The sequence below is a fragment of the Indicator indicator genome, chromosome 29 (genome assembly GCF_027791375.1).
Source record: "Indicator indicator isolate 239-I01 chromosome 29, UM_Iind_1.1, whole genome shotgun sequence".
Lineage (NCBI taxonomy): Eukaryota > Metazoa > Chordata > Aves > Piciformes > Indicatoridae > Indicator > Indicator indicator.
Window position 1 is genome coordinate 4,146,530 of NC_072038.1, and position 24,174 is coordinate 4,170,703.

At 50.0% G+C, this 24,174-nt stretch overlaps 2 protein-coding genes across 2 annotated transcripts in view; one reads left to right on the plus strand and one right to left on the minus strand.

Annotated features, from left to right (window-relative positions):
• MYO15B (myosin XVB) overlaps positions 1–11,774 on the plus strand; it is a 45,366-nt gene extending 33,592 nt beyond the window's left edge. Inside the window, exons 40-62 of the mRNA XM_054394055.1 lie at positions 146–261; positions 835–894; positions 1,388–1,463; positions 1,968–2,086; positions 2,722–2,840; positions 3,306–3,447; positions 3,583–3,694; positions 4,184–4,344; positions 4,599–4,711; positions 4,915–4,978; positions 5,221–5,293; positions 5,653–5,729; positions 6,075–6,151; positions 6,674–6,804; positions 7,479–7,573; positions 7,895–7,972; positions 8,292–8,400; positions 8,727–8,875; positions 9,247–9,374; positions 10,202–10,335; positions 10,772–10,905; positions 11,326–11,466; positions 11,715–11,774. Of these exons, the coding sequence (XP_054250030.1) occupies positions 146–261; positions 835–894; positions 1,388–1,463; positions 1,968–2,086; positions 2,722–2,840; positions 3,306–3,447; positions 3,583–3,694; positions 4,184–4,344; positions 4,599–4,711; positions 4,915–4,978; positions 5,221–5,293; positions 5,653–5,729; positions 6,075–6,151; positions 6,674–6,804; positions 7,479–7,573; positions 7,895–7,972; positions 8,292–8,400; positions 8,727–8,875; positions 9,247–9,374; positions 10,202–10,335; positions 10,772–10,905; positions 11,326–11,466; positions 11,715–11,774 (2,468 nt within the window). The remainder of the gene's footprint in view (positions 1–145; positions 262–834; positions 895–1,387; positions 1,464–1,967; positions 2,087–2,721; positions 2,841–3,305; positions 3,448–3,582; positions 3,695–4,183; positions 4,345–4,598; positions 4,712–4,914; positions 4,979–5,220; positions 5,294–5,652; positions 5,730–6,074; positions 6,152–6,673; positions 6,805–7,478; positions 7,574–7,894; positions 7,973–8,291; positions 8,401–8,726; positions 8,876–9,246; positions 9,375–10,201; positions 10,336–10,771; positions 10,906–11,325; positions 11,467–11,714) is intronic.
• Positions 11,775–14,646: 2,872 nt separating this feature from the next.
• RECQL5 (RecQ like helicase 5) overlaps positions 14,647–24,174 on the minus strand; it is a 37,302-nt gene continuing 27,774 nt past the window's right edge. Inside the window, 12 exon segments of the mRNA XM_054393832.1 lie at positions 14,647–14,768; positions 14,864–14,936; positions 15,719–15,970; positions 16,754–16,832; positions 17,056–17,729; positions 18,190–18,330; positions 18,775–18,868; positions 19,334–19,410; positions 19,558–19,616; positions 20,302–20,365; positions 20,834–20,933; positions 22,393–22,620. Coding sequence (XP_054249807.1) covers positions 14,647–14,768; positions 14,864–14,936; positions 15,719–15,970; positions 16,754–16,832; positions 17,056–17,729; positions 18,190–18,330; positions 18,775–18,868; positions 19,334–19,410; positions 19,558–19,616; positions 20,302–20,365; positions 20,834–20,933; positions 22,393–22,620 — 1,963 coding nt within the window.

Here is a 24,174-nt window from a genome sequence, read left to right on the forward strand (position 1 = left end):
AAGTGCTCAAAGACAGGTTGGATGGGGCCTTGGGTGACCTGGTCTAGTAGGTTAGGTCCATAGCAGGGGGTTGGAACTAAATGATCTTTAAGATCCCTTGCAATACAAAGCATTCTATGATCATCTGTGCTCTCTCCTCACACAGGCTCTACTGTAACAATAACAGAAGATGGTGGTATTAAGACCCAGCTGTATAAACTTGCTACCAGTGTCAGCTTTTCCTATGCCAACCCTGCCTGGAAAATCTTCCTGCGCAAAGAGGTGCAGTTCCTTAGCTGAGGGCTGGCTACAGGGGAGGGCACTGGGCCCACCTGTGGATAAAACCATTTCTTGTCACCCAGTGTGATACAAGAGCACAAAGATCATTCTGAGAGGAGGCCACACAACACAGGAGTTGGAGGCAGGAGATCATCTGATGGGAGAGCTGAGCCCTGCTCTGCCTTACTGACTCCTGTGTCTTGCTTCCCTACCTGTCCTTTCCTTCTTCTGCAAAGCACTTGAGAAATCTACAAAGGGATTTGTTTGTATTTGGTGCTTTCCTCTTAGAACAGTGCAAATGTGTTTAAAATCAAGTATTGTGGGGTGCACTGAGCTGATCAGATCCCATGGTCTCAGCACTTTACTGCTGGTCCTTCGCTCCTGGTCACATTCACAATGTCTCCTCCTCGCCAGTCTTTGGAGACTTACTCCTCTCTGATATTAGAGCATATAGAGTACAAAACATCCCTGGAGAGTTATTTCTACAACATCTGGAAACATCTGTAACATCACCATTGTTTTGGTTTGTTTTTTTTTTTTGTTTGTTTGTTTGTTTGTTTTCCTTTCTCCTTGCAGGTGTTTTACCCCAAAGAAAATTTCAGTCACCCTTATTGTCTGAACTTGCTGTGTGAACAGGTATGCACTGGTGTACATCCCAAGGCTTGCTGACTCTGGGCACAAATCACTCTCTATTTACATTCCATCACTTACCTTCACTTCTGCATCCCTAGTGGCATTGGTGTCTTCTCCAGGTCCATCCAGTCAAGCCCCTGTTCACTCCTTAGAATCATAGAACGGTCTGGGTTAGAAGGGACTTCTGAAGATCATCCAGTCCAACCCCCCTGCAGTCAGCAGGGATATCCTCATCTAGATCAGGCTGCTCAGAGCCCTGTCAAGCCTCACCTTGAATATCTCCAGGGATGGGGTCCCAACCCACCTCCCTGGGCAACCTATTCCAGTGTTCCACTACCCTCATAGTAAAGAACCTGTTCCTAACATCCAATCTAAATCTCCTCTTCTCTAGTTTGAAGCCTTTCCTGAAACTCAGTCTGTTCAACAGCCTGAGATGCTCCAACACAACCAGCTGTGGCCTTTTCAACAGAAGCCTCTCTGTTCCCTCCCTCTGCAGATCATCTGTGACACCTTCTCCAACTCCTGCTTTCGGATCTCCAGGGAGGAGAAGCGCAAGATGAAAGATCTGCTGAGTAACTATCAGCCCCAGCATCCCTTCCTCCCTCTGCCCACCCCAGAGTTTTGGCTTGACATGAGAAACCAACCTCCACATCCCTTTAGGCAGGCCTTGGGACAGAGGGGGGAAATATTTGTCACTGCAGCAAGAAAGCAATTTGTGTGTGCAGTGCAGTGCAGCGCAGTGCAGTGTGAGGATGTTTGTTTATTCCAAATGGCCAGAAAATGGCCCAGAAATGTTTCTGAGCCAAAAAAAAAAAAAAAAAAAATCTTAGTTTGGGTATGTTTCTCATGGGGATTTTGAGTTGTTTCAGAGTTTCTTTAACAGAAACTTCATGCAGAGGGAGAGAGAAATTAGCAGCAGGTTGCTATGTGCAAGCAGCATGGTGTCCTTTTGCCTCTGCATGCCATTTGCTGTGCTGTAATCACCGAGGGGGACTGGTGGGGATGAGTCCCTGTGCAGAGGGAGGCTCAGCCACCTTTGTCTTGCTGAGAAAGTTTCTTCTTTGTACCCCTTGCAGTGGAGCTGCAGGTTGGCAGCAGTGCCCAGGCCATTCAGGAGGATGGGATCAAGAAGAGGATCGTGCTGGCTGCTCGGGATAACTGGGCTAACTATTTCTCTCGCCTTTTCCCAGTTCATGTGAGTCTTAACCTTCTCACCACACCCTGGGCTTCCTCTAGTTGTGTGGTTCCAACACACCTGCAGTCTCTTTCTGTCTCCCTGTCTGGCCACACATCACTTATTCTTCTGGGCTTTCTGTACCTCCCTGGGTTTGACACCTCTCTCAGGAGCCCATTCGTGGTATGAAGAGAGACTGAGAGCCCTGAGGCTGTTTAGTCTTGAGAAGAGAAGACTGAGAGGGGATCTGCTCAATGTGTATAAATATCTGAGGGGTGGGTCTCAAGTGGAGGAGGCCAAGCTCTTTTTGGTGGTGCATAGTAATAAGACAAGGAACAACAGGTTCAAGCCTGAACACAGAAGATTTCACCTCAACATGAGGAGAAACTTCTTTCCAGTGAGGGTGACAGAGCCCTGGAACAGGCTGCCCAGGGGGGTTGTGGAGTCTCCTTCTCTGGAGACTTTCCAAACCCACCTGGATGCATTCCTGTGCAGACTACCCTGGGTGATCTGCTTTGGCAGGGGGGTTGGACTCAATGATTTCTTGAGGTCCCTTCCATCCTACTGTGATACTTGTGGTACCATCTTCTTCCCTTGCTGCACCCTGTCCAGGTGGGATGGAGCCTTTAATGCTTTCTGCTGCTTTTCCCTGCCAGGGTGAGAATGGCAGTGATGTGCAGATCCTGGGTGTTTCTCACCGGGGCATGCGGCTGCTGAAGGTGGTGAAAGCAGCTGGGTATAAGCCTCAGCACCTGAAGATTCTCCACAGCTACAGGTGAGCAGAAGGGCTGCAGGTTGCTGCAGGATGATGATGTGTCACTTAGAATCAGAGAATGGTCTGGGTTGGAAGGGACCTCCAAAGGTCATCTAGTCCCAACCCCCCAGGATGCTTTCAAAGTGTTAGGAGAAAAAACAAACCAGTGAGATGAAAATTCTCTGGTTGTGCTGCCCCAAACCAGCTGTGACTCAGTGATCCTTCTTCTAATGAGCTTGGCTTTTCCCTCTCCTTCCTACCCTGTGCTTTGCTTACAATGAGTGCTTGGTGTGAGCCAGTTCCATGCACATCATCACAAAGGTGGTGTGGTGAAAACCATGAGCAGCCTATGGTGTAGGCTGGTAAAAGGTCACTCTCTGAGGCATGCTGAGGCCTGTCTCCATTCCTTGGAATGAGCTCCCATCCCCATAATCTGCATCCCCAGCTCTGGCAGGAGGTGCCTGAGCATGCTGGCTGTGTTCTCAGCTTTGCAGATGTGCTGTCAGTGGAACTGAAGGGCAGCAATACCCTGGAGTTCTCTCTGAAGACAGAGCAGCTCTCCCTGCACTCTCCGAAGGCTCCACGCATCAAGGCCATGGTGGAACTCTTCATCCAGGAGCTGAGGCAGGTGAGGCAATGGCTGTCATGCATAGAGAATGCAGGTGGCTTCCCATACGGACCTGAGAGGGCCCATGGGATGACAGAGTCTGAGTCCTTCACATCCTCAAGATGAGATTTGACCTCCCCACCACTTCTTCCCCAGGATACCAACTACGTGGTTGCTCTGCGCAGCTACATCTCGGATGACAAGAGCCTTCTTAGCTTCAAGAAGGGTGACCTCATTGAGTTACTGCCCATGCAAGGCATGGAGCCAGGTGAGGGAGTTTGTTGAGATTGGCAGGAGAGGTGGGTTCTGGGTTCAAGGGCCTGCTGGACACCCACAGTGCCCAGAAACTCTCCGTGTTGCTGTCCAGTAACCCAGAGGAAAGCAGGCTGCTATGGGCTGGCACAGTCAGCCTGCAACTCTGCCACTCTGACCACAACCCACCCTGTGCCAGCTGCCATGCTCACAGGGGATGTTGTCTTAGGGTGCAGGAAAGCCTGCTCAGCCTGATGCTCCTTTTTGCCAGCAGAATCATAGAATCATTTTGGTTGGAAAATACCTTTAAGATGACTGAGTCCAGCCAGGGATGGGGATTCACCCAGCTCCCTGGGGAGCCTGTTCCAGTGTTTGAGAACCAGCCAGTGATGAAGTTTTTTTTCTAAGGTCCAACCTAACCCTGCCCTGGTGCAAGACTTCACTGCTGGTTTCTCTGGGGAGCTGCCACGGCTCCTGACTCTTTCTCCCCTGTTTGTTTCTGCAGGTTGGCAGTTTGGCTCCACTGGTGGCCGCTGTGGTATTTTCCCCACCAGCCTGGTGCAGCTGGCTGCAGCCCCTGACTACCTCAGCATCAGCATGGAGAGACGTGGAAGGCGGTGGAAGGGCATGAAAGCTTCCTCAGAAAGCAGGAACACCAGCAAGGAGGTGAGCTGTCCTTGGGCAGCTTCTAGGGGCTGTGGCTGGGTTCTGTGGGAGCTGCCAGGGTTGGTCTGTAGTCCTGCTACCATCTGACCTCCAAGGCTAGAGGGAAGAGATGGCTGAGACACTCAGATACTATCATAGTAGGAGGGGGAGGCAGCAGCTGCAGGTGAGGTCTCCCCAGGTCTGGCCAGTGAGGAGAAGGCACACTGCAGTTCCTCAACTGACTTTTGGGGTGAGTTTGGTGCCTGTCCTTGCAGAGTTCTACTCCCAGTCTGACATCAGAACCCAACAGCACCTTGTTAGTCCCTGCTGGGGATAACTACACCATGGTGGACTTCGCCACAGCCTACTTCCGAGAGGCTCAGTCCATGTGAGTAAGCTGTGGTCCCTCCTGAACTATGCACAGGACCTGTGGTCCCTCCTGAACTATGCACAGGACCTGTGGTCCCTCCTGAACTATGCACAGGACCTGTGGTCCCTCCTGAACTATGCACAGGACCTGTGGAGCCTGACCCACACCAGGCCAGTTTCTGGGATCTTTCTTGGTTTGAATATTCCCTGTCCTCTCTCTAGGCAGAGATTGAAGGCAATGTCTGCTGAAAAGAAGAGTGTGACTGATCTGGTCCAGCACACAAAGGTGAGCAAAGTGTCTGCCCATGGCTACAGCCAGAATCCCAGCTCCAGCACTGCCTCTAGCTTTGTTTCCACAAGGCAAAGGCACAGAGAGCAGATCCTTGGCTGTAGTCTCTGCAGAAGTGTAGATCACCCTACTTCCAGTGCTGCCTGCAAGATACTGGGAGCTTGTGCCTCCCATGAAGCCTGCAGCAGAGCTCTGTGGGATCTGCCTTCCCAGCTTACCTTTGTATTCTGGCCCTGCAGGTCCCAATCCAGGAGTCTTTGCTCCAGTACTCTGATAGTGACCTCAATGAGCTTGCCACAAAGAACTTCAAGAGTAAGTACCTCCCTAGGATACAAACTGCAGAGGCTGGGACAGCCTTGGTAACCACACACAGGCATCAGGAACCCCAAAGCAGGCCATGAAAGCTGAGAGAGGAAGGTCCCTCCTAAGGTATTTCTGCAGTTAGTAACCCTCGATGTCCATGCTGAAAGCATCCAGCAAAATGCACTTTGCCTCAAGGGCAAAGTGTCTGAGACACACACTGCCTGGGATGGTGCCCTTCTGACTACACATGGCCACTGCAAGCCTCTTAATAGCCTGTGGAGCAGAAAAGCTTTCAGGACATTCTCTACTGCCTGCCCCATGGCAGGATCACCTCTGCTTAGACCTAAATGGTAGCCTCTGCCTTGCAGCTCTGATGAGGTTCATGGGAGATCAGCCAAAACTCAAGAACCAGAAGGAGGCTGAATGCATCTATGAGATCCTTCAGGTTTGTCACCTTCCCCTGGACACGGTGCTGAAGGACCAATGGGAACAAAGGGCCAAGATCTTGCTGAGAGAGCCATAGTGAAACCTCCTACCTGAGGAAGTGAGCTGAAAGAGGCTGATTAAAAACACACAGGGAAGGGGTTGCATGTAAATGGTTTCCCTGGGTATCACTGGGTGAGGGCACAACCTGCCTCTCCTTTGAGCCTAGAAAGCACTAGAGACCAGAGGCTGCAAAGCTTCAGCTTTGGCAGAGCTCTGGAGCTGGGAGGGGAAGGGCACAGGGATGACCTTGGGCCTCTCTGATGCTCTCATCCCTTCTCTGATGCTGTCTTCTCTCTGAATGCAGCTGTGCAAGGAGAAGGAGAGTTTGCATGATGAAATCTACTGCCAGGTCATCAAACAGGTCTCCCACAACCCTAACCAGTGAGTACCAGCACTGTCCTGTGTGTGAACAGCTGAAGGGGAACCATCTGCCTCACTGCAGGCACACCAGGGCCAGGGAAGAGGCTGTCCCCTAATGATGTACTGTCCCTGCCTGCTCAGGTGCTGGGCTCACTGTGTTGGCATTTTCACTTCAATGGACGTTTGTCCTTTTAGCTCTGGCTGCTGATATACCTGGGCACTGGTAAATGTTCCTGGTAGTGGTGCTGCTCAGAGCCCTGATTCCCTCATCACAGCCCTGGGGAACTGAGTCAACAGTTAGGGACTGTCTTGACACCACACTGCCCTGTAATATGGCAGCAGTGACATCAGAGTGACCTTGACTGTTCCCTCTCTTTGTTAGCTGTTAGACTTATTGGATCAATCCTTCTCTCAGACCAAGGGCCACCACCTCATTTTCTGCCACCTGCCATAGATGTACAAAAGGGCAGAGGCTTGCTTTTGAGCTGCTTGGAGCAGGAATTGTCTTGTTCCAAGGTGCCCACAATTCTTTCTGTTCCACAGGGAGAGTGTGCTGCGTGGTTGGTTGCTCCTAAACCTGCTCACTGGGTACTTCCTCCCTTCTAACATCCTGATGCCCTATGCTACCAAGTTTCTGCAGCTAGCCAGCAGTGACCCATCTAGCACCCACCATGGTATGACTCTGTGTCCTGTAAGATCAATGTCTGCCCTCTTGTTACTAAGGCCCAGTGGTCAAGGAAAGAAGACAGGATCCAGGCAGGGACATTACCCAATGGGAAAATCTCCCTTGTATCCTGTTGGGCAGGAGAAATCAGTGGGATGCTGAGGGAATTGACACTGCAGGCAAGCGTCTGCTTTGGACCTCTACTCCTTCTGGTTTTGCAAAGGTCATTTTCCATTGCATCTTCATACAGGCAAGGTGGAACTGTGGCTCTGAGTCTTAGCTTACCCCTGTGGCTTAGGCCCAGTTTGACAGCTAGACCGTGGGGGACAGGCAGGCTGTGGTCTTCCAGTGTCATCAGCTGTGAAGTATTCAGGTTCGAATCCTGCCTGAGAAGAGGGTTCTAGTTCTCCCTGATGCTCTGGATGCTCTCTGGGGTTGGCAGAGTGAGAGATGAGGTCAAGATGAGGCCTTGAGCAGCTGAGTCTAGTTGAGAGGTGTCCCTGCTCATGGCAGGGAGGTTGGAGTAGATGATCTCTAAGGTCCTTTCCAACCTTAGCCATTCTATGATTCTAAGTCTCTTTGCTCTCCTAGCAGCCAACACAGTCAGGATGACTCAGCAGCAGAGGAGCCAGGGCTGGGTCCTGTGTGTGGCTCTGCTGCTGAAGCTTTTCCCCTTTCCTGCAGCCATAGCCAAGGTCTGTCAGAGCAACCTGCGCAAGAATTTCATGTACGGGGGCCGCCGGCACCTTCCCTTCCCTGTGGAGCTGGAGGCATTGCTGGTATGGAGGGGTAGGGAAGTGGGGATGCTGGGATGCACAGGAGCAAAACTGGAAAGAGAGGGAGGGCAGAGGCTTGCCAGGAGGTGCTACATGTGGGTGGCTGGTGCTCCAAGAGAGGGAAAGAAGCATTAAGTTTGTAAGGGGATTGGGAAGAGCACTGCTATGCAGTAGGCAGGGATGTGGGCAGGGAAGAGGCAAAGTGCTATGGGCAAGCAGTGGGAAACAGAAATGAGGAGGAAGAGGGAAAGATGAGGAGGAAAAGGGAAGAGCAGTCAGAGAGCTGATGCCATCCTGCCCCTCTTGCTGCCCTGTCCCTTGCAGAAGGGGCGCAGTGCCCGCCGGCTGACGGTGCCGATGCCTGGAGGTGTGGAGTACATCACCAAGATCCAGACCTTCACTGTGAGTGGTCTGCTTTGAATGTCTTCACTGACCTGGGCTCTGAGCCATGCCAGGGTACTCCCACACCCACCAAACCTTGGGCTTGCCTGTGCTTCCCACAGTGCTGTGACAGTTTCCCACTCACTTCCTAGGAACCCCTGGAGCCACATTCTCTCTGCAGGGCCTGCACAAGGCTGGGAGGCATCCCCCAGCTTGATTCTTTGTGCAAAGCCCAGAGCCATGCTGCTGCCCTCCAAGAGGCCCAGTATGTCTAACTGCTCCGAGGTTGCTTTGGGCTTGTCTGCCCCATGGTATTTATTTGCTCCTCTCCTTGCTTCAGGTGGCCAAGGAGCTCTTGCAGGAGATCTGTGAGAAGATGGGGGCAGGTGAACAAGAAGAGATCCAGGAATTTGTTCTTATTGCCACCAGGAGTAACAACAATAATCTTGGCAAGTAGAGATTATTCCAACAGGGACTAACCTGGCTACTGGTTTGAAGAGCTCCCCCACCCTTGTTTGTTCTGGGGAGCTTTTCTCTTCAGTAGTTTTCCTCTGTACTGGGGCTAAGGCTTGTGCCTTCTCAGGGGCTCTGTTGGTTGTTCCTGAAAGAGGTGTGTGTCCCTGAGGCTCCATGTCCCGCTGGAATGGCCAATGATGGGAGTCATAGGGGCAGGGTGGGAGAGAGGTGTGCAGGAGGGCTCCTGTCCCAGCCCATGGAGCTCAGCCCCCTATCTCAGCACCAAGAGTGCTGATCCTCTCTCTGTGTGAACATGCAGGCAAAGTTATGAGGCCAGTCAGACCAGAGGAGTACCTTCATGATTACCTGCTGGAGGACAAGTTGGTCACTGTGACTTTACGCAGGCTCATCTGGAGGACACCTCTGCACTTTGAGAACCAAATTTATACTGATATCCATTATGGACAGGTAAGCAACAAGGCCAGGGGCTGCACCAGGACCCCACCTAGCAGGGGGAGAGGCCAACAGGAAGGTGCCAGAGGAGCTGAAGGAGTGGGAGGACTTTGGCTGATTGGCTTTGTGTGCTGTTTCTGGGCATGACTAAGAACTGAAGCTCTGGATGCAAGGAAGGCAGCAAGTGTGCAGCCCCAGCCTATGAGCTGTGCTGTTCCAGATGTGGCTCATGCAGCTCTAAGCCTGGAAAGCCTTTGCTTGGTGTTGCCAGCCTGAGCTGGATGTGTTACAAACAAGGCAGGATGTGGGTCCATGCAGCCTGGCTCTCCCCAACCCTGCCTGTACCTTCTGGCACATGTAACAAAGGCTCCTTTCCTGTCTCTTAGATCCTGAGGGATTACCTGGATGGGAGGATACTGCTGGGCCAAGGCAATGAGATGGAGATGGAGGTGGGAGTGCTGGCAGTGCTCCAGCACTGGGCCAAAATGGAGCAGCAGAGCTCTGCTCTCTCCAGGTACAGCTCTCTGGGGGTTGGGTCTCTGTCTCTAATGACTGTTGGTACCACAGGGGTTGAGGCGAGTGCCTGAAAGTACTCTCTGAGTAATTAAGGAATGGACAGCTCTGGAGAACATAAGCTGCTAATTAATGTCACTTAGTGACTGACTCCTGCCTATAATCAGGAAAGTTTATCTCCAGTTCACACTCTTAAAGCTGACCATCTCTGATCCACACTCCCTTTTGTGGCTCCTCTGGAGCTGAGGACACTTCCTGAGGGTGCCATAGGGGTTCCACTGTCACTCCTTCCCTTCCACGCTCCCTCCTTCCCTTCCACGCTCCCTCCTTCCTGCATTCTTTTACACTTTGGCTCACAGTGGAGGTAATGTCTCCTTCAGATTCCCTTCCAGCACCATCACCAAGGGGCAATGACACAACCCTGCTGGGCATGGGCAACTCTGCTCTGTGTCGTGCTTTGGATGCACAGGAGCAAAACAGGTTTAAAGCAGGGTGGTGTTCAGCTGAGCCTGCCTATTGAAAGGAACAGCCTGTGGCTTTGCTTCCATGCCACAGTCCTTGCTTGAAGAGCTCCTGCTGTCTCCAGAAAGGAGATTTCTCTCAGTGCTCTACTCAGTGGTGCACAGCTGCCCTTCTGTGGAGAGTGGTAGTCTCACTGTCTCGGTGTTATCCAATTCAGACAGGACCTCTTCTCCTCTCCCTCCACTCTTACCCCCAGCCATGCAATTGAAAATTGTTGCCATGTCCTTTCCTTCCTCTTAATCCCCCTGGTTGGTCTTTTCATTAGAGGTGGGCAGGGGCTGATTTACTATCTGCTTGTTGGCACAGGGAAGCGCTGAACGAGTACACACCAAAGACCCTGCAGTCCTCCATCAGACTCCAGGTTCTGGAGAGCTATGTTGGCACACTGCTGAGAACCAGGCAGCCCCTCCAGCCAATGGAAGCAAAAATCCAGTTCATAGGTGAGCAGACACCCAGACCTCCTTCAGTATGACTCCTGAGCATGATGGAAGCTGCTCTGAATGCACTCCTGGGACAGCGTGGAATGGGCCATGACCTAGAGCTCCTGAGAGCCTCCCCCTGCAGACTGGCACTTGTTCCCAAGCATGGTCATGATAATAGAAGTTCCACCTCTTCTGCAGAAGTCTGCAGTAGATTTTCAGAGCTCTGTACAAGTTGTGTTTCAATTGAAATTCTGGTTTTCTGGTCAGGAAAGAACCAGACATCCATTCAGGCTGCTGGGAGCTAAGGAGCAACAGCGTGGTGGGGAGGGAGAAGTTGTCAATCTTACTTTTTAATGTAAAAAAGCTTGGGAACACTTGCAGCTTTTGACCACCTCAGGTTGTAGGTTGCTGGCTTGAGGCTGCTATCTGAAAGCCACCTTTTGCTGTCTTACAGAGCAGGTGATGAAGCTGCCTTTCTTTGGCTACAACACCTACCTGGTAGAGCGAGTCAGCGATGACACCATCTCTGTGCCCTGCTTCTTTGGTGTGAATAAAGAGGAGATCATTGCAGTGGATAGCACCACCCAGGTATGCCAGACAACACCTTCTGGAGTCCACATGTCTATCAGATGTTAACCTGACCTTTAGAAGAACTTGTGCAGGAAGAGACTGCAGTTATCTGCATCACAGCAGCCCACAGCACTACCCCAAAGCAAGTGACAAGAGAGGTAGAACACTGAGTACTGCCATGTCCTCTTTTGTAAGCCCAGAGATCATGCTAAAAGCAAGGTCCACAGGAGAAGTGTAGGTCACAGTCGTGATTGTCCCAACCTTGCAGCAGTTCTAGGGCCATGCTGTCAGCAGGAACCTGCCCTGTATTCTGTACACACTTCCCTAGGTCCCAGCCTTCAACATCTCTCCAGGTGAATCCTCCTTGGTGAGACTCAGATGCTCTTATTTCTAAGGGCTGCACCAGAAGAGTGTTTTGTGGCTTTTCTCCTTACACAGAGGGTGTCCTGCATCATTCCCCTGAAGGAGCTGCATCAGATGCGAATCCTGGGGCCTGTCTCTGATGGTGGCCTTCCTGGCATAGAACTGGACTATGGCTCAGCTGCCAGCCCCAAGGCTATGTGGCTTGAACTGTCACAGGTAAGACCAGCCTGCACCTACAGCTCTCTCCTGCCAGTTCTGAAACTGCCCTTCACTGCCCAGCTGAGACTCTGCTAAAAGACTCTGCCAGAAGACCTCTCTCCTGTCCCAGAGGTGCATGGGGGCACTGCATAGCCCAGGCCCTACCTGATATTTAACTATGGCAAGTGATTGATGGGGGTACTTAGTTCTGAGAAGCAGCCACTTGTGGGGCAGAGAATGACTGGCACTGATTTGTGTCTTGACAGGCTAAAGAACTGTACCACACTATCGTTGCCATCCTGGATAAGACAGTGTTGCACCCATAGAGCCTAAGAGGAGGAGAATGACCAAACCCACCGGCACTGTTTTGCCATCTTTGAGCTTGTTCAGTGCTTCCTACCCTGTCTTCTGGAGAGGACTCTTCCAGAAGACATCCCTGACCTCAGACAGCTGCTTTCCCAGACTGCCACCACAGGGTTTGTTGATGGACTGGACTACAACCTCACCCCTCAAGTACTCTTCCTCACAGTGGTGCAGGCAGTGGCTAAGCAAACCACTGGACCTCCTTTCCCCACCCCTGCTTCTTCATAGCCTCTTCCAGCAGAGCAGCTGAACAGATGCAGGCAGCTGCCTTCAAGCTGTGCAGCGTGGGGCTCTCTGCTTTTTGAATTAGCTAACAGGAGCAAAGACTGAGGCTTTCTAGAGACAGCAGAGGCTATGCAATACCTGCACTGGCTGTTGGTGCTTTCCACAGGCCAGCTTCTTCTCTGTATTGACATGCAAGAGGTCCCACAGCAGGATTTGTGAAGCAGGAGCTTGCAGAAAGCATCTTAATTGCAAAGCTGATCAGTGCTAATGAACAATTAGCACATCTGCTGGGGCACAGATTGAGCTGCAGTGGTAAGAAAGGTCATTGTTAATTAGTTTCCTACTGACATAATGATCTGCATCTGTTTCTCTCTCATATAAAGAAGTCAGTCAGGTCCCTGCAGCTGTCATACATAACGATGGCTCCATGCCCATGCAGAAAGTGTACCCAAAGGGAGCTGGTTTTCCAGCAGAGGAGTGTCCTGGGTTGTGTAAAAATGCCTAAGTTATTTTTATTGCTACAGCTATCCCCTGGAACTGAACAATCTCTGCCCTTCAGGAGACTGCAATAAAATAATCAGAGTGATGTTCTGAAGCTGTGACCTGGCAAGTACTGCTTTACACCCAACAGGAGATGATTCACCTACAGGAAACTGGCAAAGCTTGAGGAGAAGGTTGTCATTGTCAGCTGGGAAGGGGATAGATCTCAGGGTGCTCACTGCAAGCCATGATGCACAGCCAGCCTTCTGCTGGTGAGCTGATGCCAGCAACAACTCCATCATCTTCTGTGTTAGGAGCTTCTCTTCAACTGCTGCACGCTGTGGCCCATGAGATCTTAGCTGAAGTATGTCCCACCCTCCCCCTTCATCAGTGCTACTGCAAGGCCAGGTAAAAAACCACCCTGACATGAAAAGAAGGAAGAGAGAAAATAGCTGAAGATTCACTTATCTTTATCACTCTTCTTTCCCTCTCAGCTTTCGCTACCTCACACAGAAGCACAACTCCCCTGGTTAGAAATGCCACACCTTCTGATAAAGCACTTTGTCACTCAGCCCCCTGCCTTGGCCAGCCCTTTGGGGAGCCTCCTGATTTATAAGATAAACAAAGCACTTCTGAGAAGTTCACCCAGGCAGCAGCTGAACTCTGTTAAGCACTAAACTGTAGACATAGTAACCCCACCTGAGTGGCTGATAAAACAGCAGCTCTCAAGGGTAAGGCAAAAGAGCAGCCAACAAGCAACAGCTGAAAACCCCTTCTGTTGTGTGAAAGGCTTCCTGTAAAGCCCTTTGTCCTCCAGTGAGCACAGCAAGCTGCTGCTGGAAGTTAACTTTGAGTTACACATTTCCAAGTTGTCCTGGTTCTAGCTGGAGCAGCCCTGCACTTACAAAGGGTTGAAGGTGCCTGCTGGCACATGCTTCCCACCCATCCCATCCTGGGCTTGGATTTGTTACCTGTCTGTTCAGATGGCTGTGGTCACAGTGATGGAGTCTTGGTGTACCTTAGACCAGTCTGTAAGATTGAATGGTGAGATAAAGCTTCCAGAAGAGTCCACAGCAGCTGTAACATTGGTTTATTGTCAGTTCTGCACATACCCTGCAGCACATCTAAAAAAAATACATCTCTTTAGTAGTGACCCAAAAGTCTGGGTGATGGCACTCTCAGGCTCTCCTCTAGCAGCACTTGTGCCCAAGGCCACCAGCCTCTGTGGGCATGGCACAAAGGCAGAACCCCACAGAAAGGACTTGTGCCAGGGAATTGGGTTATTCCAAGCCCACTGCCACCCCAAGGTTCAGGTCCTTCTATAAATATAGCAGCAGAGACACCACAGTGGCAGTTGGAGGGCCAGGCTGTAACAGCAGCAGTGCCCTTGGTATTGCAGACTGTAGGTGAGGCACAGGGAGCAAATATGGCTTTAGGGGTCACAAGCAAATGCTGGGAAGGTGTCAGCAACCTTGGTACCACTGTTGGAGGAGTTACCACTGAAAGAACATCACTGCCTAAGTTAAAGGGCAGGCAGAAGTAAACAAAGTAAAAACTTTCAGAATAAAAGAAAAAAAAAAAAAAGAAGCCAAGGCTCTCCACCTTCAGAAAGCAGGCCTTGCCTGCATGATAAAAACAAAATGCTCCCTCCTCCTGCCCTCTAAGGGAAATATTCTGTCCAGGAACCCAACCCCAAGGTTGTCTCTGGCAGCCCTGAGCACAGCATGTGAACCTGCAGCAGAAGGCTTCTACTGGTTAACACTGAAAGGAGAACTGAGAGGAGGGAGTGAGGGGAGGACCCATCCCAAAGCAGAGCCCCTGGTGGAAAGGCTGAGCCCTTCCCACACTGCTGCAGGGACAGAGGTTGGAGACACTGCAGAAGATGAGACAGCAGCCTATAACTGAGCACAGCAGACACAGCCTTCACCCCTCACCCAGGGGCACTGGAGGGCTTCAGCACCCTGCTCATGGGAGGGACTCTCCCTGAGTTCACAGAAAGGTGCATGTCACTACAGACAGCAGTGAGAAAGGAAAGCTCACTTCTGCAGGCTCAGAAAACCCTCCATGGATGAGTTCTTCAGGATCCCCAGGTCCCACTGCTGGAGGAAGGAAGACATCCAACAAGGTGGATCAGCTCTCTGAGCTCTGCAGCTCCTGCCAGTCTGCCTCGCTCTCACACCTGACCCGTGTCTTGAAAAACTCCTTGATGAGTCTCTGTGCTTCCTCCTTCACTGCAAGAGAGGAAGTACCACCTCTGAGATGATACTGAGATGATACCACACTTGCCCACTCTAGAGACATCAGTCCATTTAGGATCCAAAGAACCCAAGATCTGTGGCCAACTCACCAGTCTTGCGGCCAGGGCTCTGCTCCTCAGTCAGGAGGTGAGACAGGTGCCGAGCAAAGCCCTTGAAAAGATCCTGCAGGAGCAGAAAGCAGACATCAGTTACCTCACCAGGCTGTATCCATGTTTGCCTTGCCCTCAGCACAGGCTGGCTGCAGCACAAAGCATTCCTAGATTCAGACTAGAGGAGTGTTGCAAACCTGCAACCACTCCTGAGCCTGCAGGGCTGCAGAAGCAGTGCACACACCTGCTGCACCCAGAACACCCCCAGTAAATGACAGCAGAACTGGGCCTGATCTGTGCCCGCTCCACAGGTGGGAGCTCTGAAAACATGCCAGAGTTCAGTGTGGCAACATGAACAGTCACAAAGAAGTGACAGGACAAGAGGAAATGGCCTCAAGTTGCACCAAGGAGCATTTAGGTTAGACATGAGGAGAACCTTCTTCACTGAAAGGGTTCTCAAAGACTGGAACAGGCTGCTCTTGGAAGTGGTTGAATCTCCATCTCTGGAGGTGTTTAAAAGACACACAGATGTGGTGCTGAGGGACATGGTTTAGCACCAAGACTTGGTAGACTTACAGAATGGTTGGACTCAATGATCTTAAAGGTCTTTTCCAACCAAAACAATTCTATGATTCTAGTTTCAAGTGTGGAAGCAACACGATGCCGCTTCAAAAGACACACAAACCCTTCTGAGACAGGTGAGATGCTGCACCCAGAGACACCAAGACAACAAATACCAAGATGTAACTTGGAAATGAGTTGTGGCATCTAGATCATCTCCCCCTTTTTAGGGCCTCAGAGCACTAGGGCAGTGCCTTCTCCTTCTGCTAAAGAGGATCCTGAGCTGTCCCCTACCTTGGAAGCAAATTTGCCACCCTTGTAGAATGGAGTCAAATACTTGACAACGATGTCTGCTGTCTCTTTGAGGGACATGCCTTTGGCCACTGGCTGTACAGTCTTGCTGGTTCCTTCTTTATCACACTGTGATAAGTTTGGATCAAAAGTCACCTTCTTCTTTGAGGGACCAACACTTTTGCTTTCTGGCTGGGACAGAATAGAAGATTTTGCCGTTGTCCGTAGCTGCTTTGCTGCAGAACTTTCCATATGCTGGAGGTGAGGCAGAAGAAAACCAAAGCCACTAATTTACAGCATAATAAACCCAGCATCACACCTCCAAGCAGCCACTGCCTTCTGAGAACATGAACCTTTGCAGCTTCCTGCAGGGTCTCCCACTAGTGAAGACCATGCAGGAATCTGTCAGCCATTCTGCTGTGCAGAGAGAATTCCCTGTTTCCCACACCAAAGGACTTTGAGGAAATCTCTTTAACAGAGCCCACATTCAGAATGACCCCATGATAGCCTCAGTGTTAGACCCCATCCTATACAGGAAAACCTGACAGGAAAGGATTTCCCAGGATGTCTACTGAGAACATACCCCTCAGGAAGAATCAGTTTGAAAGAGCAAGCAGAAGACTGTGCTGGTGACAGCTCCCAGGCAGTCCCAGATGCCCAGTGCAGAACCGGAGACCACATGGCAAGGAAGGCTGTGAGCATGGCTTGCTTTGGCCTCATCCTGTGTGGCCCCAGCCCTGGGGTTGTTCCCTTCACTTGAGAAAGCACCTTGCTAATTATAGTTACACATCCAGAAGGGGTGGAGAGGATCATTCCAGGCAAGGCACCAGCAAGGGTACAGGCACACGTGTGGCAGAGAGGGAACAAAGGTGAGTGGAGGGGAAGCTTTCCACTGCAGTCTGAGCTGCTGGCACTGGCCCAGTGGGTGGCCCAGAGAAAGAACCCTATGAAGTGAAGGAGGAACACTCCCAGAGAGCAACTTGGGCCAAGATGAGCAGAAGAAATAGAGGAAATCAGAATCCTTTATTAAAGTCTTACCTCATCTGATCCTGGTCTCTTCCCACTCTCACCTTCCCCAGCAACAGTTTGCTCAGTTTCTGCAGCACCTTCAGTAACACTGCTGGGAAGAGTAGAAAGAAGGCCAGCTTGAGTCATTCCACGGTGAAGATATCACTGCATTCACTGGCAGTGCTCACAAGGCTCTCCATGGGAAAGCAAGAGTCTCTCTCTCACCAGTCTAGACATCTAATACAGATTTTCCCAGTTTTCCAGAACAAGGCTGGTGAGGCTCTGCAGCTGTTAACAGGGCAATGTGGGGAGCAGAGAGGTAGAGATTTTACCTGGATTTTATAGCAACTTCTTCCTGAGGAAGTTCACATTCAGCAGCCTGCTGGGTCTTAAAATCCTCTTCTCTTTCAGTCAGTGTTATTTCCATGTCTCCCAGTTCTTTGTTCTCTGCCTGGGACTGTCCAGTGACATCCCCTCCAGAGATGTCTTCATTTTCCTGAGGTACTGGTTTCTCTTGACACATGCTTTGAGAAGAAACCTGAGGTAGTGTTGCTGCAGGACAGCCATCTTCCTTTGCTGAGCTGCAGCCTTTGGCTTTAGGCGCATCTTTGGGAAGGGAGAAGAATTTGAAAATATCCTGGGATTCCTTTTTAGCTGCCTCTGCAAGCATTTTCTGCTTCTTGCTAGGTTTGAACTTCTTAGCAGGGCTCTCCTGAAGGGCAGCTTTTGCATCTGGACTGGGTTGCTGTCTCTTCTTTTCAGGTAGGAGTACTTCTGCCCCAGCACTCTCACTCGTTGCTTTGGTTCCTATTTCTTTCTTCTTGAGAGCAGGGTTTCTAGTGTCCAGTTCCAGACTGCAGTTGCTGTTGTCTTGCTTGTTTAGACAATCTGCTTTTGTTTTGCCTGGCCTTACATTGCTCTTCTCCTGGCCCTTCAGCAGTTCTGAAGCTGTCTGGAACAAGCTGGATGCCTCTGGTAGTTTCAATCCCACACGCTTGGGTTTGAACTATGGAGAAATGGAGAAGAAGTTTTGGGTGTGAGAGTGGTAAAGAAGCCCTGGAAGCATGTGCAGCATGCTGAGAGGAGCTAAGTGTCTGTACCCAACATCCCAGTGTGCACAGCTCTGCACTGGGGAAGGCTCCAAAACTGACATATAATCATAAAACGAGATATCAAGGGAGTGGATTGGGTTGAACTCACAGCCCCTCACAGTAAGCAAACTGACAGCAGCCTTGGTTAGAGCAAGGTGAGAACAAGTTCCTCACTGTATGGCCTGCAGAGGAGTTGGATTCAGCAACAGGAACCAGCAGAACTAGCTGATCTCACTCCAAAAGCAAAGGACAGACAGGGGCAGCAATTGCAACAGCAATGCACAGCTGTGGCCACAGAAGGAACTTCAGATGATAAAAAGCAGACAGACAAAGCACACAATTCCCTCCTTGCCTAGCCCACCTGAACTCACTCACCGAGTAAACCTGGGATGCAGGCAGGAAATCAGCTTCTGCTGGAGACTCAGATTTTGTTTCTGAGCTGGTTTTGCCACCAGTTCCAGACCCAAAGACTGAGAACAACTCTCCTTGTTTTGAGGCTTTGTTGATTTCTCCTACCTGAAAAGAGAACAGAAATGGTCTCTAATGGCCAGAAATGTTTACATGTTCCTGCCCTTGCACATACTAAAAGCCTCAGTGGCAAAACAAATATCTCCCTTGAACAGACACCTATCCCAAAACTGAAACATCTTCAGCCAGATTTATGGCAACAAGCTAACCTAAACCAAGGCTTCTCTGCTGTCAGCAACAGTCTGAGGAACTCCCCATTCCCTTATTGCTGGGCTTAGAAGATATCTGGATTAGCTTGCACTAATATGTAGGTTTCCTAAGCCAACGTGATTCTGGGCCCTCCTGGAAAGAAAATCAAGAAGAAAGCTTTGAAAGGCATTCAAGGTAAAGCAGAGCTTCTCCTTCATCTTTTCCACACAAACTCCACCCTGTTTGCCCTGGAGCTGAAGCCACACCAGGTTCAAGGGAGCAAGAGCAGCCATATGGCCCTACCTTCTTTAGCACACCTGCCTTGTAGAAGTTGGCCATTTTACTGACTCGGAAAACTTCATACTCCAGCTCCACAGCGCAGGCATGAGGGTCTGACCTGTAACACAGGCTGGGGTGATTTCTGGCAAGACACACTTCTACATCTGCAAAGGGAACACTAATGCTTAAGCATCTTCCAGAAAGTACCAAATTCACTCCCTGGGGTGCAGGAATAAGTAATAACTCCCAGTAAGTCCTAAGGGATGCAAGTGGTGAATTGGTGAATGGAAAGGGTGATGGAAAGAGTTTCAAATGCAAGTCCTCTGGTCTAGCTGCTCAGTTTGGAAAGCACACTATCCCCATCTTGTGGGGCAGGGAAGAATTGGCACTCCCAGGATGGAGCTGACTTAGCAGCATCAGGCCCAGGAATCCTCATAGCTGGCCCTGAACATCCCTACAAGGAGGATGCTGTTAAGTGAAGCTACATCCTTGGACCAAGTAACCCCAAAAGGCATTCTCTGGGAGAAGTGATGCTGCTTAGGGAAGAGCAGGCCCTGTGTTCCCCTTTTCTCTCATCTCATACCCTTTGCCTTCTGCTCCTGGAATCTTCTGATTGGCACTCAAAGCTTCTTCCAGCAACTTCAAGCAGTGTTCCCGTCCCTAGGAAACATGGAATACTCAGACATGCTCTGCAGAAGTCAGAGTGCCCCTCAGACTTCCAGCCCTGGAGGAACAAGAACAGGGCAGGCAGAATCTTTGCTTTATTCTTTGTAAGTCCACAAGCCTGAATGTTAACTTTCTTCTTACCTTCACTGTCAACTTGGAAATCCTCCTGCTGAAGGCATCCTTCAAAGGACAGTCTGCACCTGCCACAGAAGAGGTGTTTGGAAAAGGTGTCATGCAAGGGCTGGGGCTCATGGAGAACATCTCAGCTGTCCCTAGGAGGGTGCTGCTTGGCATGTTCTTCCCTGCATAGTCACCCCAAGTCACTATAGTCACCCTTTCTACTTAGAGAAGCTACAAACTCCAAAAACCTGAAGGCACAGTGAGATTTGTCGCTCTGGGGGATTTGTCTCTCTGGATGAGAACACCTAATTTTGCCAGTTTTGCACTAACAGCTTTCCCAAACCTCCCCATGTTAGCTCTTAGGAAACAGCCCTTTTCTGCTCCCCAAAACTTCAAAAGCCCAGAGTCTGAATAGAGTAATATGAAGTACCAGGAATTCTCTTACAACAGCCTAAAAGCTGTGCTGTTAAGACAGCAAAGATTTTCAGCAGTTTCCTTACAGCCCAGTTGAATACTGCTGCATCACCACTGCAGAAACAGCCTACAGAGACAGCTTAGACAACTTTCCTCCTCTCTTGTTTATGTGGAAGAGTTGTTCAGGAAGATGCATTCCATACCTTCACCTCAACCAAAGCTAAGCTCTGATCCACCTCCTCCAGCCAAGCTTTCACAGCCCCTGTGCCTAGGGACTGATACCTCCAGTGTTGATGCTGTATAAATTACACACAGCTGCAAAATAGAAAGCTTTCTTCCCCCTGAGAGAACCCACAATAAATCAAAGAAGATATTTACTTGGAGGAACAAAATTGTCCTGTTCTGGTTCTTTGCCCTGGAAGAAAACAAAGATCAGTCAAACATTTCCATTTCTGCAACACACATGCAGGTCTAGAAGCACCAAAAGGCATATTTTATAGTCCTGCTCCCAGGGAAAATCAATGCTGAAGTTACAAAGGTACCAAAATGGAAGAAAGAAGATAAAGAATGACAATCAAAGCCAAAAGTTCACCTCTGCTAGGGGACTATGCAAGAGAAGAAGACCAGGAAAATGTTTTTACTGGCATCAGAGGTATTAAAGACAACAGAATCCTCTTGATCAGCACTGCAGAGCAGTCAGCACGTGAATGTTTCATGTTATAGGGCTGACCCAGAACATGGAGAACACAGCAAAAGCAGAGGTACAGAAAGTAAAAACCAGAACAAGCAATAGCAAGATGCAATCATTTAGTTTCCTTGGTGCCAGGAAGCCTTTATGTCTGTGAGACAAGCTCCCAGCCCACCACCCATGACACCAACTGACCCTGCGCAGGCTCATCTGCTTCTGGTAGAAGTTGTTCCACTCCCGTTTCCGACTCTCTTCATCAGCTTCACCCCCAGGCCCACTGCCTTCTTCATCATAACTGGACAAGGCAGGAAAACAAGAGGAACAAACACTTCTGTAGCTGCAGCATTAACTGGGGCACAGGCTTTGGAAAGTCTCAGTAGTTACAAGAGGTGCTCTAGGTCACATCCTTTCTGAAAACATCTTAGCCCTTAGCTTCACTGCCATCCCTCAACCTGGATAGCAGGGAGTGTCCTCCAAAAAAATTCTTGATCCCAAGAACTAGTAAGCAGCAGGATGAACTAGGAGCACATGACCAGTGCTCTGAGAATGGAGGGTTCCATTTCAGAAGTTCTGCTGTGGGATTGAGGAGTCACTGCCTTGTGTCATCTACCCCACCTCTAAGTCTCTAATGTCCTTGGAGTAGAGATGAGCAAAGCATCCCTTACTCAGTTCTTCACAGACTATTAAATAAAATTAATCTATTAAATATAAATGTATTAAATGAAGTCCCCATCGCTACCATACTGAAATGCAGCAGCTGCTTCTCTCCAGACATAGCCCAAAAGCTTCCTGCCTTCCACAGGTGCCACAGCCAATACTTAGAGGTATCACAAATCAAAGCTTTAAGGCTGGTGACTATTACAACTTCCAAGGCAAAGCTACAACCCAGTCATGGAGAGGTTCCAATAAATCAAGCAGCAGCAAACTGTGTGCTTTGCAACAGCACTGGCCATGTCTTCTCAGGTCCTGAGATCAACCAGGCTCAGGTCACAAGGACACCAGTTTCCCCTGACTCAGCTGGATATGCCAGAAGAACAAAGCCACCAGCCTGCAGCCGTTTAAGGTAAAGCAGAGGGCCAGGGCAGCACATCCTGGCAGAGCTCCATGGGCAGTGCAGGCAGCAAAACTGGCAGCCCAGTGGAGCTGCATGGTCACTGCAGCTCAGCCAGAGCACCAGGAGGAAAAGAAGTTGTCATCTCCACCCTGCCAAGTGTTTTACAGAATTAATCCTGTTTCCCACTGCACATCTTCCTTTTGCTGTCAGCCTGACAGGGAAACACTAAAATTTAGCAATCTGCAGAAGCAGATGTCCCTGGGGCTCTGTTACATCCTCTGTGATGACTAAGTTGTGCCAAGTGGCCTCTCAGCCTGCTGGCCCATGGTCAGGAATGAACTCTGGACCATGCCATGCTTTGCTGTCATGTTGGTCTCAAACAGCTTTGATCTGTGTGAGTGTGAACAGGCTGAGCCCACTTACTGCTTAAAAAAATATAAATCAAAAAATCAGGCTCATTTCTTGAACCAATTACATTCTGCAGGGCAGTTCTTAGGTCAATCAAAACAGCTTTTGGCTCTCTGGGACACGAATGTGATCAAGGCTGCCAGTGTGTGTGGAAAATGAAATTCCAGCTCCTGCTGCCAGGAAGTTAGAGGAAAATACCAGCACACAGAAACATGTGCTGAAAACAGGAGTGGCCAAGCCCACAGCTGGGAGATAGCTCCCGAGAGCTGGGTTTGAAGCACCAAGCACTGACCTGCTGAAACCTCCGTAGCCTCTCCTCCCACCTTCATACAGCTCCGGGTCGTATCTGTCCCGGGATGAGCCTGTGGGCCCAATGCAGGTTTTGCTCCAGCTGTTGCTGCAGTGCTCCAGTGACTCCAGTTGCCTTTTCACTGCCCCTGGGTTCTTGCAGTAATCACAGCCCTTGTTGCAAGGTGGGGAGACATCCCCGAAGAACTGGGCTATGGCATCGTGCCGGCACCTGGGAAGCAAAAGGGGCAAAGACCTTGTAATTATTTTTGTTGACAAGAACCCTCCAAATGCAAGGTGTGTCTGATGAAGAGTTGAGTCTTTTTCTTGCAGAGAATGCCTGTTCCAGCAGGAATCACAGGGATTAAAGCCCTGGAGCAGAACTGGGGTTGTGTTCCTGGCACCTTGCTTGAGGTCTCTCTGCCTCCGCTTCCTCACAAGTAAAACAAACAGTGAGGGTCAATCTCTTCTGCTAAATGCTTCCAGATCTTTGAGATCTGCAAAAGGCATGAAGGCCTCTGCTCTGGTGAGAGCTCATCTGGAGTACTGCGTACAGGTCTGGAGCCTGCAGTACAGGAAGGACACAGACCTGATGGAGAGGGTCCAGAGGAGAGCCATGAGAATGATCAGGGGGTTGGAGCACCTCTGCTACAAGGACAGGCTGAGGGAGCTGGGGGTGTTCAGCCTGGAGAAGAGGAGGCTCAGGGTGACTTAACAGCAGCCTTCTGAGCAGGGCCTACAAGAAGGTTAGAGAGAGACTGTTTAAAAGGCCTGCAGTGAAGGCTGCAGGGTGAAGGGCAGTGGCTTCAAACAAGAGAAGAGCAGATTTAGCTTGGACATTAGGAACAGATTCTTTACTATGAGAGTGGTGGAACACTGAAACAGGTTGCCAAGAGAGGTGGTTGGGGCCCCATCCCTGGAGATATTTAAAGTGAGGCTCAACAGGGTTCTGGGCAGCCTGATCTAATTGAGGATGCTTCTGCTGACTGCAGAAGGGGTTGGACCAGATGACCTTCAGAGGTCCCTTCCAACCCAGGCCATTCTATGATTCTATGACTAAACCTGCAGTTATCAATTGTGCATCACTGGCCAAGCAGTTTCCATGTCTAATCAGAATGGCTGTAGGCTGAATAGGTGAAGAGGTCCTGTGGATGCTTACACCTCAGAGTTGAGCATGTGTCTGTAACATTTCATATTAGAGAGCTTCTAATGTCACTGTTTTGGGTTTGAAGATGAAGAAATTTACATTTGAGGAAAGAGGAGTGTAAATCACACCCCAGAAAGAGTCCAGACTCAGAAGCAGTGCTCAGATAGTCCTGGGCTCCTCAGGTAGTACAGAGCCTGGGTCTGAACCTGCTCACATATGCTGAAGATCAGCAGCTAAGGTTCAGGCAGGGTCCTACATCCATGCAAACCACTCCATTTGCTCATTCTCTACTGCACAACCAGTTCTACCAGCCTTAGCACACCAGCCATGTGAAGATGATTAGATTCTTCCAGGAATCTTTACAAGATTTCTGGCAGACAGCAGTGTTTTGGGGTATAAAAAGAGTTTGGTGACAGAGATACATAATACAGGCAGGAAGTAATTTATCTGTTAGAACAGTCCCTAACTTAAACCAGCAAAGACTGATTCTGCTAGAGAAAGAACCACCAGGAGGTTACTTTTTCCATCTTTTAAGAAAGTGGGCAGAATTCAGAGCTTTTTAAAACTTGGGTTTCACAGCAGAAGTGGCCAATTGTCTCAATCAAAAATACTGATACCAGATAGGCAGAAACACTTCAT